The sequence below is a fragment of the Onychomys torridus genome, chromosome 4 (assembly GCF_903995425.1).
Source record: "Onychomys torridus chromosome 4, mOncTor1.1, whole genome shotgun sequence".
NCBI lineage: Eukaryota > Metazoa > Chordata > Mammalia > Rodentia > Cricetidae > Onychomys > Onychomys torridus.
In genome coordinates, this window is record NC_050446.1 from 139,172,486 (window position 1) to 139,186,995 (window position 14,510).

At 48.4% G+C, this 14,510-nt stretch overlaps 1 protein-coding gene across 5 annotated transcripts in view; it reads left to right on the forward strand.

Annotated features, from left to right (window-relative positions):
* The window catches only part of Ggt7 (gamma-glutamyltransferase 7), a 28,878-nt gene that overhangs the window by 9,990 nt on the left and 4,378 nt on the right, over window positions 1-14,510 (forward strand). For 2 of the 5 annotated variants that reach the window (XM_036183755.1, XM_036183752.1), the window contains exons 2-13: window positions 866-1,101; window positions 1,347-1,498; window positions 2,894-3,011; window positions 4,372-4,439; window positions 4,651-4,724; window positions 5,032-5,228; window positions 6,624-6,711; window positions 8,487-8,614; window positions 8,789-8,877; window positions 12,166-12,315; window positions 12,434-12,551; window positions 13,271-13,408. In XM_036183755.1, the coding sequence (XP_036039648.1) occupies window positions 866-1,101; window positions 1,347-1,498; window positions 2,894-3,011; window positions 4,372-4,439; window positions 4,651-4,724; window positions 5,032-5,228; window positions 6,624-6,711; window positions 8,487-8,614; window positions 8,789-8,877; window positions 12,166-12,315; window positions 12,434-12,551; window positions 13,271-13,408 (1,556 nt within the window). Of the gene's footprint in view, window positions 1-865; window positions 1,102-1,346; window positions 1,499-2,893; window positions 3,012-4,329; window positions 4,440-4,650; window positions 4,725-5,013; window positions 5,229-6,623; window positions 6,712-8,486; window positions 8,615-8,788; window positions 8,878-12,165; window positions 12,316-12,433; window positions 12,552-13,270; window positions 13,409-13,724; window position 14,510 lie in introns of those variants that run through there. The other 3 variants (XM_036183753.1, XM_036183750.1, XM_036183754.1) reach the window with 3 other exon arrangements.

The following is a 14,510-nucleotide window of genomic DNA, read 5'->3' on the forward strand; positions in this document are numbered from 1 at the left end:
GCAGGAACCTGAGGACCATTTTGTTAAACAAAGTTTAGTGGTCACCTTTTTTATGGGTCCTGTATGTCCAGTTGATCAAGCAGTCCAGGCAAGCACAGTTTCTTGCCCAAATGGCTATTTTTGCCAAGGTGAAGATAAGATATGAAGTGTCTTCAATGCCCATTCTCCTCTCTGAAGTAAATCGGTGTTGCCAGGAGCAGACATGTCTCACTGTCCAGAAAGTCTAAATTTTTAATGTGGGAGCTGGGGAGTTGAACTCAGGTCCTCATGCTTGCAGAGACCTTAACCCTGAGTGCTCTTGCAATGCTCTTGCTACTGAGCCAACTCCCCAGCCCCTCATGCTTTATATAACCACGGCTTGTTTGTTTTCTTTTCCTCCACTGGCCTGAGAACATATGCAAATGTAGCAATTAGCTGCTCTAGCATAAGGCCAGACTTAGAGTAGGCGCTTGTATCTATCCAGTGAATGGGTCCGTGGAGCAAGGCTGGAAGTTGCTTGGTAGTTGGCTTGGTAGTTGCCTCTTGTCCTGTAGGCTTTGATACCCAACTAGGACAGGATAGGGTTTCCAGGGGAGGCTCAACACCCTCACACTCCTGGCTGATCTCAGCCCCAGGTACCAGTCTCATGGGTATTTGCCAGAGGCAGGAATCCAACCTTTCAGCTGGCCTGTTGAAGGTCTTTTTGCACCTGGGGACTGGCTTCCCGCAGGGGCACTAAGATGTGTTGGGGTGGATAAAAACTGAGTGGTGCAGGGCAGTGGGGTTTGTGTGGTGGGCGGGGCAAGGGGGCGTGTGGAACGCCCCGCCCTGAGGACTGCAGGGCCAGGCAGGAGGCTTGCTAGACCGACACCCAGCTATCCCACAGACCCCGACTCCTTCCTGAAGTCCGCCCGGCTACAACGGCTGCCTTCGTCCTCATCCGAGATGGGCAGTCAGGACGGGTCACCACTACGGGAGACACGCAAGGACCCCTTCTCAGCTGCCGCAGCCGAGTGCTCGTGCCGCCAGGACGGGCTCACGGTCATCGTTACCGCCTGCCTCACTTTTGCCACGGGTGTCACCGTGGCGCTCGTCATGCAGATCTACTTCGGGGACCCCCAGGTGAGGGCAGCAGACGGGCAGAGGGGACTTGGGAGAAGGGAGTGAGGAAAAGCTTGGGACGGTGGTGGGAACTGAATGGCGGTGATGCGAGACTGCTAGGAAGTGGGAAGAGATGGCGCAAGCGAGGAGGGTTCCCAAAGGACACGGCTCTGAGAATCAGGACATGAAGGCCAAGGTTCTAGGTTAGTGGAGGTACTTGAGGGTGGTGGAGAGCCCTACTAGCCCACTCTTCTCTTGCCTCCTAGATCTTCCAGCAGGGTGCTGTGGTGACGGATGCCTCCCGTTGCACGGCACTGGGCATGGAGGTGCTCAGTAAACAAGGCTCTTCCGTGGATGCAGCTGTGGCAGCAGCCTTGTGTTTGGGGATCGTGGCTCCACACAGTTCTGGACTGGGCGGGTAAGGAGCTGGGTAAGGACCTGGTGGAGGCCTGGGTCCCTCAGACCTACTTCTTGTGGCCTGACTGCACGTTTCTCTTGATTGGAGCTTAAGGCAAAGATAGGCCCATACTCCTCGCTTTTTCTCTTTTTAAAATTTAACTTTATTTTAGTGCATTCATGTTGGATCCCCTAGAACTGGAGTTACAGACAGTTGTGAGTTGCCATGTGGGTGCTGGGGATTGAACCCCCGTCCTCTGGATGAGCAGCTGGTGCTCTATACCACTGAACACTTTCCCAGCCCGAATTTTCTCTTTGAATACGGAGTTTCACCTTTTGTCCCTGGATGGAGTCAGAATCAAAGAATACCTTAGGGAAGACAGAGAAGTGTGCTCAGAAGGGTTCATGGCTCCCCACCAGGAGAGAAATGTTGGGGTGTATAAAATGTGCTCCACAGGCAGCAATGGGGTATCAGTCAACACAGTGATGCTCCAACCTTTAGGTTAGTTCAAATCCCTGTGGCTCTGATGAAAGCTGTGGACTTTGTCCACAGAAAATACACCCCAGGCTTGGAGTTCTTAAAACCAAGGCTAGAAATTGGACACTCCTAAAAGCCGGACCCAGCACCTGGACTGGTTTGGTTTGACCATTAATTTTTTTTTTTAATTTTTCTGTTGTTAAAACATCAATAGTTTTCATAAGCATCCGGATTGCTAACCTCTCTGGAACAATAGGGAGATCCAGTAACATGGAGCCACGTTCCCATGTGTCTACAGTTATCTGGAGCTGATAACTCATGAGAATATTGAGTTATTTGCTCAGCTCCAGATAACTCTTCCCATGATGGGTCAGGGTGCTGACCACTTTGCTGTCCTTCCAGCCACTTTGTTATTTACTCCCCCGCCTTCCTTATTTTGTTACTTGGCTGCACACATTTAACTTTGCCACCCCCATCTCAGATGTAAATATGCCACAGAAAAGGAACAAGCTGACAAAATTCATTCTGTTGGTAGGACCAACCCTCCAGGCTCTACCGAAGAAATTCCCCTTTTGGCTTCACATGGTTTATCCTTACATAATCCAGGCCTGGGGGAAAGGGAGGGTATACCAAGTAGGCAGGTGCAGGAAGCTGGCAGGGGTCCAGCTCTGGTCTAGGGAGGGGACAGAACAGCCTGTTTCCCCAGTCTCTGCATTTTTCTTAATCAGGGATTAAAGTCTCCAGTAACCTGGGTCCCTTACCCCCTTGATTTTACCCTTTGGAGGCTGGCTGAGTTTCTGAATCCCTGCTGGGGAGAGGGCTCCAACATCTGACCCAGTGTGGCAAACAGCCTCACCACAGGGGATTAGGGAGTGGTAGTCTAATCGTTCAGAAGGGTGACATGTTCTCATCGCTTTCCACTTTCTGTGTCTTTCACAGTGGGGGTGTGATGCTGGTACATGATATCCGACGAAATGAGAGCCACCTAATTGATTTCCGGGAGTCTGCACCAGGGGCCCTCAGGGAAGAGGCCCTGCAGAGGTCCTGGGATACCAAGGTGAGGACCCTGGTGAGAAGAGAGGGCCCAGGGGAGGGGGTGGGCGTCTCCCTACATTTGCTCCTGCTAACCTGAGCATTGGTTTGCTGCAAATCTACTGGGAGGGGGCAAAATGAGTTGAGCAAAATGCTCTTAGGCTATATCTTGACAGGCAGCTTGCCTTCCTCCCCATCTAAAACAATGCACAAGGACCAACTGAGGTGGCTCAGTTGGTAATGAATTTTGTCACTAAGCCTGACAACCTAAGTTTGATTTCCAGGACCCACATAGTAGCAGGAGAGGGTCACCTATTCCTACAAGTTGTCCTTTGATCTACACACACACACATCATGGTATATATGCATAGTCATACACACACACACACACACACACACACACACACACACACACACACAGAGAGAGAGAGAGAGAGAGAGAGAGAGAGAGAGAGAGAGAGAGACTAATTAATTAAATAAATATAATTTCAAAAGAAAATGGACAAAAAGTTTGGATGACTAATAACAGATAACACTGCAACACCTTACTTCTCTGGCAGTCTTACCTGTCTGGAAGAAAGCATAAGGCCACCTTTGAGTACCTGAGATATCACTCAGTTGTGGCCTTAAAGCTCATCAATGGCAGGCTGTCGGTGGTGGTGCACACCTTTAATCCCAGCACTTGGGAGGCAGAGGCAGGTGGATCTCTGTGGGTTTGAGGCTAGCCTGGTCTACAGAGTGAGTTCCAGGACAACTAGGGCTACATAGTGAAACCCTGTCTCAAAAAACAAACAAAACCAGTAAGAGCAAACAAACCAACAAACCAGCAGAAACCTCGTCCCTCTCCCTCTCAGCCGGACTGATGATTGTGACTTTGCCAGGCTGTGTTGCGTCCGGAGAAAGAAACACTAGAGGCAACCCCACTATTTAGTGAGCACAAAGGAGGAAACAGTAACTTGGGAAAGCAGGTGTTCAGTGCCATGGGAACAACCAGGCACACCCCGAGTTGTCACAGCTCACATGATGGTGGCATGAAGATGAACTGGCTAAACTGAGGTCCTTTGTTAAAAAGACAAGGGTACCGGTTACCCAATGTGAACAGAATCTTAACCCAGATTATTTGTGTCCTGCCTCTTGAAAGCGTTTGCTTAATTTATTACATCCTTCAACTATGGCAGACAAAGACCTTTCTGCATTTGCATATAGGAAATCAGGGATGAGGGAGAGGTACTCCCTGGGGAAAGCTAGACCCTCTCCTGGGATACTTGGCCTGTGTCTCTCCCCTGTGCCAGCCATTCCTGGCTTGGGGCTCTGCGGAGTTCAGCCCAGCCCCCCCCTTCCAGTGACCTGGTCTCCTCTCTCCCTCGCCTGCCCGCCTCGCCCAGCCTGGGCTGTTGGTGGGGGTCCCCGGAATGGTGAAAGGGCTACATGAAGCTCATCAACTCTATGGCAGGTAAAGACCCTCTCCTGGGGACCAGGGGCCTCTGCCTACATCCCTCTTTGGGTGGCCTTCTCCTGTCCTCCTGGATTCTTCCCTTCCCAACTCCCCTTCCTAATATCCCCTTCCCTTGCCAGGATTCTCCTTCCCAGGAACCCCCCTTCCCCCAGGACCCCTCCTCCTCCCCCCAGGACCTCCTCCACCCCCTGCTCTCCGGCCCCTTCAGGCTGCCCTGGTCCCAAGTCCTGGCCTTCGCAGCAGCTGTGGCCCAAGATGGCTTCAACGTGACCCATGATCTAGGTCAGTGGGGCCTGGAGGTAGGGGGGAAGGTACAAGGTTAATGGGGGAGGCCTTTGAGATTTGGGCCCCAAGGAAAGGGCTTCTTTTTTTCAGTTTGCTCCTCAGACTTCTTCCCATCCACCTGGAGGCAGCCTCCAGTGAGAGGATCTGGGAAGAGCCTATATGCATCCCTGTCCCCCCATGACAGGCTTCTGGGGAGCCAGACTCTCAGGGCCAGTCCCCTAGCCCTCATCCACCCACCTATTATGAGTCTCAGCCGTCACATCCAGTCTTGACCTCACCCACCCAGCCTCTCAACCTTCCCCAGCCCACGCCTTGGCTGAGCGGCTGCCTCCCAACGCGTCTGATCGCTTCCTGGAGACTTTCCTGCCATCGGGCCACCCACCTTTGCCTGGCTCCCTGCTGCGACGGCCCGATCTAGCTGAGGTTCTGGATATACTTGGCATGGCTGGCCCCGCCGCCTTCTACAATGGTGGCAACCTCACATTGGAGATGGTGGCCGAGGTGAGTGCAACAGTTGGAGGTGGGGTATGCCCAGTGACCCTACAGAAGGGATGCCATCCTCCCTTTCTCCTCTGCATAGTTTCTGGTTGTGTGCTTCATAAACAAAACTAACTTCTGGCGACAGAAATGAGACCCATGGTTATTAGGGGCAAGAAGCATTGCCTACTATGTGACATGAAAAACAAGAGAGAGAGATGCTCCGTCTTGACAGGGAAGCTGGGCTTCTCAGGGCTGGTGCCAGCTGTACAGGAGTCTGGCCTACTTCTTTCCAGGCCTGATGCAAACCCAGCCCAGAATCTTCCCTGCTCTGTCTGGGATTTTCCAATAACTGATGGTAATATTTTCTTCCCTGGAAACTATCAGGGCTGAGGGGATTAATTTAGGACAGTACCCTCTAATTCCAAACAGGCTTAGTCTAGGGTAGTCATGGATTCTGAGAATATTGTCAAAGAAAAGTTCAAGATCAGGGTGCACAGGCCAATTGAGTGGTACTATGCATTGGGGGCATTTATCTAAACCACTCTTATATACTGTGGGGATTATGTAGGTGCACAATTCAGTCATGTGCCAGGCACCATATTTTATTAATCTGCCAGACACATGACTATATACTAGCCAAGAAATTCAATGAATAGTTTAAGTCAAAAGTTTCACGTACAAGAAAGCACAAAAAAGATTGATAATAGTAATACTAGTTTAAAATTGGCATGGGGCTGGGGAGATGGCTCAGTGGTTAAGAGCACGGGCTGTTCCTCTAAAGGACCAGGTTTGCTTCCCAACATCCACTGGTGCTTACAACCATCTGCAACTCCAATTGGGGGATCTGATGCCCTCTTCTGGCTCCAATGGGCACTGCATGCATGCGGTGCATAGACAACCAGGCAGACAAAACACCTATCTATACACATAAAATAATTTTAAATTATTTTTAAAAGATTGACAATGAATGTGCTGCTAGAATGGAAGCATATTAATTTGTACAAGGTTGGTGCATTGGTAGGAAAGAGTGCTCAATTATGTTCAATAGGGTGAGTCCTGTCAGGATCATTCAAAGTTCAGAGTTTTGTAGAAGCTGTAGTATTTGGAGGTGGACCATGCTAAGTCTCAAACCCAGGGCCTTGAGCATCCTTGATAAGCACTCTACCACTGATCTATATCCCATGCCCTGGAGTATCTTTAATTGGTAATAATGAAATGTCAAATTCAGTTTTGATAATTCTTACACACATGTTATTTCCTCTGCCTCCTTTTTCTCTTGAGCTGATGGGATCCCTAAAGGACGTGCTGCTGGCTACAGAAGGGACTAAAGTTATAAAGAGCTTACATGTCTGAGACGTGTGTCATGGGCCACACCCACATGCTCACAGTGACGGATGGACATTTTCTCCCTAACAGGCTCAGCACGCAGGGGGTGTCATCACCGAAGAGGACTTTCACAACTATAGCGCCCTCACGGAGAAGCCCGTGTGTGGAGTGTACCGAGGTGACCTCTCCCCCAGCTCCCAAGGGTCCCCACTCAGGAGAAGCTTTCCAGTCCATGGCCACATCTTTTTGGCCTGGAAACTCCTCTCCATGTCACAGGAGATAAGCGGAGGCAGTGAGCTCCCTAGGCAGCCAGCTGTTGAGACAAGCCAGAGCCAGCCACCTTCTGAAATAACCATGGGGTCAGTTACCCTAAGTGATTAGGATGTAGTGTTGGGGGGGCATCTAGCCAATGGCTAAGACCTGGAAGTTTGGGGTTCTGAACACTGCTTTTCCTTTTGTTTTGTGGGGATTTGTTATTTATTTGCTGTTTTATGGTGCTGGAAATTGGGCCTTTCATAGAGGACTAATTCCCCATCACTGAGTTACATCCTTAGATGCTGAGGTTTTCTTGATTTGGGTTCTGTATTGCCTCAACTCTGTCCCCTAGCTCCCTTCTCATTAACCCATGCTTCCGGGGAAGAATTTGTCAGACCAAAGTCCATCTAAGGGCAGAATAAACCCTTTAAGACAATCACAGACTTGCCCCTCATTGACAGTAAAGACAACTAAGGCCTAGCGAGGGAAAGGAACAACCTGCCTGACTCAAGAAACCAATCAGAAATTCAGGAACCCAAGCCTATGGCACAAATGCAGTTTATATTTGCTGACCCCAAGATGTTGGGCTTTAGATCCCTTGGGAGTTCTTAGATTCTCTCCTTTCTGGGAAGGACAGGTTACCCCAAGCCCCAGGTGAGATTTCCTCTGAGGTCATAGTTCCAGGCTCCTGTCTTCCTGATTCCTCAACCAGAGGTAGTAGTATATGACGCAGAGGAAAGAATATAGCTTTGGAGTCGGGAGGGCCTAGGTGAGCATCAGCTGTACCTCTTGCCTTGAACTTCCCACTCTGAGGCTTGGTTCCCTCTTTAAAATGGAGACAGTAATGGTGTCCACATCTCAGGGTGCCCATGAGGATCTGATGAGATAATGTAGGAAGTTGCCTTGACCATAATGGACACCGAACACATACCAGGTTTTCTGTTTTCCCTCCCCAGGTTGGGTTGTCTCAGTGGTCCAGGGCCTTGAGTGCTGTAGGCTCACCTGATCTCTTCTAGTCCTCCATAAGTTGCTTCTTATGCCTCCATTTCTGCCCCTCTAGAACAGGGTTGATTCGATGAGTCAGGTAGTTGATGCCAGTGTTCCGGGATGCCAGTGTTCCGGGATGCCAGTGTTGTGATTGTTCTTTTAATGACCAACCACTGAATAACAAAGTAGGAAGGGAAGGCTGCTGCTCCCAAGAAGCTTCAGGTTGAGAGGAACCATAAACCCTTGAACAGTTCCTGGCCTGTGGGAGGGATTAAAGGAAGTTCATGGCAAACATGGATTCTGTAGACACATTACAGGTCCCTGCTTTGCCGGTGACCTGTAATGTGACTCTGAGCAAGATACAGATTTAGTATGTTTGCTTCCAATGTGAGTACCACACAGCTCTTAAGTCTTAGTTTCCTCCTCTGGCAGAGGAAGCCAAAGACCAGTACCTGATTTCAAGCTCGGCCCCGCCTCTAACCAGCATGTGAACGTCAGTGGGTCCCTTTGCCTCTTAGTGGTTTCCTTTCCTTGTCTAACAAGGGCTATTGCTGTGTGTATAATGGTGGGATGTGCATACAAGATGTGATATGTGAAGATGACTTGACCTATTGCTGTGTGTATAATGGTGGGATGTGCATACAAGATGTGATATGTGAAGATGACGACTTGACCTCTCTCCTGCCATCTGGTCATCTCCTATCCTTTCAGGCCACCTGGTTCTCAGCTCCCCACCCCCACACACAGGCCCTGCCCTCATCAGTGCTCTCAACATCCTAGAGGGCTTCAACCTTACCAGCCTGGTGGCCCGTGAGCAGGCACTTCACTGGGTAGCAGAGGTAAGGCCTGCTCTTCCCCCTCACCTGGATTTGAGAACACTAGAAATGGGAAAATGGAGTACCTCTTTGGAGAGGGACTAAACACTTTTGAGTTTTCTTAAACATGAGGATCCCCTGAGTGGAGGTGCTGGGAGGGGCCTGGCAGCCTTTTCCACATCCCTGCTATGTTTTCAGACCCTGAAGATTGCATTGGCCCTGGCTAGCAGACTGGGAGATCCTGTCTACGATTCTACCATCACTGAGAGCATGGATGACATGCTCAGGTTTGTCCTGGGATATGACCCTGGGTGCTGTAGAAATTGGGGTAGATATGGGAGAAGGGATCGGGTAAAATTTGAGCTAGTGAAGTGTCAGGTCCCTTTCAGCTGAACCCTGACTCAGTGTGACACTAGGTGCCCCTAACTGTATCACCTTCCCTGTCTGCACAGTGAGTTGGTCAACTGCTTATGAATCCTTCTTGACCCCTGCATGTACCTAACCTGTGTGGACACAACTGGTCTCCACTTTGCATAGAAAAGACAAATGTGAGAGCAACAAAGTAGTCTCTGTGCAAATGCTGTTGTTGATGGGGGCTTTTAAGGGGCTATATCTTGGCCAGCAGCACAGTAGTGAGGTTAGACTCTGGTGTGACTGCCTCTGTTACATCTACACTTTAACATTTGCTAACTGTCACTCTGGGAGAGTCATGGAAACTCACTAAGTCAGATTTCACAAGGAGCCTGGCAGTACTGTATCCACTCTGTGAGGTTTTGATGAAATAACCTGTAAATAAATGAAAGAATAACATGTAAATAGCCCATTAACTGGGAACACAGTAAATGTGCAATAAGTGAAATTATTATTACTAATTGGCCATAGAAGTAAGGATGGGTTGATTGTTTGGCTGCTACTGTACCTGACTTACAGTCTAGCTTCAGGAAAATCAGAAAGCAAAAAATGTGGTTAGTGTAAATTTGCACTATTACTCAAATATCACTCTATATGTTACATTGTGAGCGACTTATGATTTAAAAGCAAAAAGATGGGAATTTGGGGGGTTCAGAGAAAGGGATGCATAGTTGCAAATAACAGGAGTAAGTTCCAGAGGCCTCTTGCATAGCATGGTGACTATAATTAATGTCAAGTCATTGTATTTTGAATAATACAAAGAGTTTGGTATTTTCACTACCAAAAATGATAACTGTGGGCTATCAAAGTTGTTAATTAATAATATCTGACCATTCCTCCATGTGTATGTACATCCTCCTCAAAACATCATGCTGGTGGCTTGTATCTATAATTCCAGCAAACAGGAGGATGAGGCAGGAGGATTGCCAAAAGTTCAAGGTCAGCTGGGACTACATAGTAAGTTACAGATCAACCTGAGATATAATATGAGCTGCTTTATATGAAACACATCTAATTTTACCTTTCAGTTTAAAACTATGGATCCTGGGGCGATAGCTCGGTGGTTAAAATCACTTTCAGCACAAGCGTGGGGACCTGAGTTTGAATCCCTATTCCCCATATAAAAACCTAGCAGGGGTGTCTGTAGTTTTAGCAACCTCTTAAGGTGGTGATAAGAGTTCCTAGAAGCCAGCCTGGTATATACAGTGGAAAAAACAGCAGAGAGCCTGCTTCAAAGTGGACAGTGAGGACAGATGCCCATGATTGTTTTCTGATCTCCACATGTACATCATGTCATGTGTACACCATAGCAGACGTGTGCCCTCACACACACAAATGCACACACGCTATAACAAAAGTTACTATCGTGGTGGGTATGGTGGCATACACTTTTAACCCCAGCACTCTGGAGGCAGAGGCAGACAGATCTCTGAATTTAAGACCAACTTAGTCTACCTAGTGAGTACCAGGCCAGCCAGGGCTAGAAAGAGAGATCCTGTCTCAAAAAGCCGAAGTTAATATCATTTATCAAGACAAGTGAAAACCAATGAACATCAAAGAAGTGAGGACAAGGCGTGAAGACTAAGCCTGGCCTGCCACCCAAGGCCCTGCAGCTCACAGCGGGGTCATCAGCCTTTTGGGTTGAAAGCCAAAATGAATGTCTTTGGTAGTTCTTGCTAACTTATCATTCCCTAATCACTACAAATAGCTCAACACACAGTTATTAGCAGCGATAATGGAGATCTCTTCAGTTGGGCTTAATTTAAGCATGAGAACTTTAGCTCTAAAACATGCCTGCATTTATATGAAATATATGCAACTATTTCAGTTAGTAAATAGTTGTTGAGGGCTTACTGTGTTTTCTTTACCCTGAAAAATAGAAAACCTAGTAACAAATAAAGATCCCCATATACAAAAATCTTCCTTCAACTAAAATATTGCAGCTTTCTCTCCCTCCTCTTGGGACAGAATCTTGCTATGTAGCCAAGCCTGGCCCCTAGTTCTGAGCTAGCACTTAGAAATCTTCCACTTCTACCCCCTAAATGTGGAGATTAGAGTTATTCACCAACAAACACTCCTAGCTTCTAACCAAATGTTTTGTTTGTTTGTTTTGCTTTATTAATTTTTTTATTTTATGTGCATTGGTGTTTGTCCTACATGTATGTCTATGTAAGGATGCCGGATTTCTTGGAACTGGAGTTACAAACAGTTGTGAGCTGCCATGTGGATGCTGGGAATTGAACCTGGGTCCTCTAGAAGAGCAGCCAGTGGTTGTTGGTTTTTTTTGTTGTTATTGTTTGTTTGTTTGTTTGTTTTTTGATCCTTAACATTTTGTAGCCAGTGTTCTTAACCACTGAGCCATGTCTCCAGCCTCCTGACTAAATGCTTTTTAAAACTTTATTTTATTTTATTTTATTTTTAATGATGATGATGATGTGTGGTACATGTATGCATGTGGGGCCATATACTTGCCACTGTGTGTGTGGAGGTCAGAGGACAACTTTGTGGAACCAGTTCTCCCCATCTACCTTAATGTGAGTTCTGGGGATTGAACTCAGGCTGTCAGGCTTGCACAGAAAGTGTCTTTACCCACTAAGCCATCTAACTTGTGGGCCCTATCTAACTAAATTCTTTTCTTTTTTTAAACCTTTTTAGAGCTTTATTGACAGAGAGAGGGAGAGAGGGAGAAAGAGAGGGAGAGAGTGAGAGAGAGAGAGAGAGAGAGAGAAGAAGAGAGAGAGACAGAGAGACAGCGCGGAGGGAAGAGAGAAGGGGGCCTAACCAAATTCTTAATGAACTTTAGTTCCAAACTACAAACATTAGACCAAGTCAGTCAAGCTTGTTTATTCCAAACAAGTATCTCAGAGCATCCACTGGGCCCCAGACACTTTCATAGAAAGGAGTAGAGCCAAATAACCATGATTCTTGACCAGAACGTTAAGTAAAATAAAAAGCTGGCTCTGGATTCTGCATAACACCTAAATAAGTTGATTCAAAAGTTATTTTCTGGGGGTTTCCTATGCATTAGCTGTGTGATCTACCATGGTAGGCTTAATATCCCGGTGAAGAAGGCAGATTTAACCAAGTGTTCGCATGACCATCACAGACAGGTGGGATGCTACAAGAGCTGCTGTGAGCTCACTCCTCTACCACCTCCTTTGCAGCAAGGTGGAGGCCGCCAACTTCCGGGGCCACATCAGTGACTCCCAGGCAGCCCCTGCCCCTCTCCTCCCTGTCTATGAGCTGGATGGGGCTCCCACAGCCGCCCAGGTGCTGGTCATGGGCCCTGATGACTTCATTGTGGCCATGGTCAGGTATGTCAGCTCAGGCTTAGAACCAGTGACAAGAAGTCATTCCCAGCAGGATGGAACGGGAGCTGGGTAGGGTGAAGGCAGCCACAGGGCTCACTCAGCCTCTCCTCTGCCCGCCCAGCTCCCTGAACCGGCCCTTTGGTAGCGGTCTCGTCACTCCCTCTGGGATTCTACTCAACAGCCAGATGCTGGACTTCTCCTGGCCCAACAGGACTGCTAACCACTCTGCACCCAGCCTGGTAGGCTCTTGCTTCCCTACTCTCCCAGGGACCTTGAGGCCAGATAGGGCATGCAGCACTATGGATCTTCCTTCCCCCCTGTTTCTTTTAAGAACTTCTGCTTTAAGGAAACAAGATGTTCACTTCATCCCCATCTGTGCTAAATATGGAGCATGGAGGCTGGTGGGTCCAAGGAATCCTGTGCCATTCTGTCACAATTTTAGTAAAGATTAGGAAAGTATTGCCTCCTCTATGGGCAGTGAGACCACTGACCCCCATTTGTTGCTTGGGCTCTTGCTAAGGTTATATAATGCTGGGCTGGTGCTCAAATCTGTGACTGGACACCAAAGAGGGGCCAGGAGGAGGAAGTTAGGTATTACCGTCCCCTTGGAGACCAGCACTTACACTCTGGCAAGTTTCCTATAGGGCAAAGACACAGGGATGGTCCAATGGGAATTCTACTGTCTCCATTACCATTTTTCTCAGCTCAGTCTTTTCCCCATCCATCCATACCAACCTCACAGCTCAGTGGTTCCACGGCTTACTTGTTCTTTCCATGCTAGTCTTCCAGGAACACTTCCTCTTTCTCAGACAGCACATTGTTGCCAGCAAGGGACCCATCTCCCAGGAGCTGGACTTGTGGGCCGCATAGAAGAGCAGTGGGGATAGTGATAGACTGGTCCTTCCCCTGGGTTGCTCTGCTCTACATCTCCCTTTTCATCTCTGCCCTCTGGCAACAGGAGAACTCAGTACAGCCAGGGAAGCGGCCCCTCTCCTTCCTGCTGCCCACTGTAGTCCGACCAGCAGAGGGGCTCTGTGGGACCTACCTCGCTCTGGGGGCCAATGGAGCTGCCCGAGGCCTCAGTGGCCTGACCCAGGTGAGATGTACTCCATTTTGAGTCTTTTGTAGTCAGGAGCCATGCTGTGACCGGGTCTGCAGATGCCCCATGTATCTCTGAGTTGTTTTCATCACTTTCCTGGAAATCTTGAGCTATAACATTGTACCAGGCCTGTGCTGGGCACAGGTGGGCTGGGCTGGGCTTCATAGTGAAAGTGGGGCCCCCGAAGCTCTCTGTCTCCACAAGTTCCAGGGGAAATCGCAGGGCCCGTAGAATTCAGAAATAATTTAACATCTGGGTTGCTTGTGTTCTGTAAGCCTCAAGTCCCATCATCCCCTGTTCTGTATCTGAATAGACCACCAGCCCTCTGTGGGGTCTTATTTTGAAAGGAAGGTGCTGCTGCTCTTCAGAATACCTCAAGACAGTTCCATGAGTGCCTTTGAACACCTGACACACACCAGGCTCGTATTTTTGATGAGCTAACTCTGGAATTAGACTCCCGTGAGTTCCGGCCCAAGGGCTGCCAATCTTCAGCTGTGTGATGCTGGGGAAATCCCTTAACCATCCTGAACCTTAGTATCCTTGCCTGTGAAGTGGAGATAACAATAGCTAACATCACAGAGTCCTTACTAAGTGCTAGGCTAGTGATGTGTATGTTGACCCCTTAACAACTGTGGGAGGGATGACTGTTTTGATTTTACAAAGAAGGAAACTGAAGCTCAGACAGGTTAAGAAGTTGGCTCAAGTGCATTGGCTAGTAGCACTGAAGAGAAAGTTCCGTTCTAGTGTCTATCCAACCCCTGACCATTAAGCTGAAACTCCCCCTATTGATCCCTAAATCACCCTAACTGTTAAGCCTGCCTTCTCGGAGGGAAGACAAGGAAGCCCTTGGCTAGATTATAGAATACTGATGCCAGTAATACCTCTTCCTTCAACTCTAAAACGGAGTCACGTGGCTCTCAGGTTCCTCCTCTGTGAAATGGGGACAGTTATCATAGGTTTCCAGAGCTATTGCAAGGCTTAGATGACACACCTAGTGTAAGCTTTCTAGAGACTAAAGAGTTTGGACCCAGGACGAGAGCTATGAAGTCTTGAATCATTGTCCCCAGAACAGCTCTGATGTTTTGGCTCCTTGCCTGCC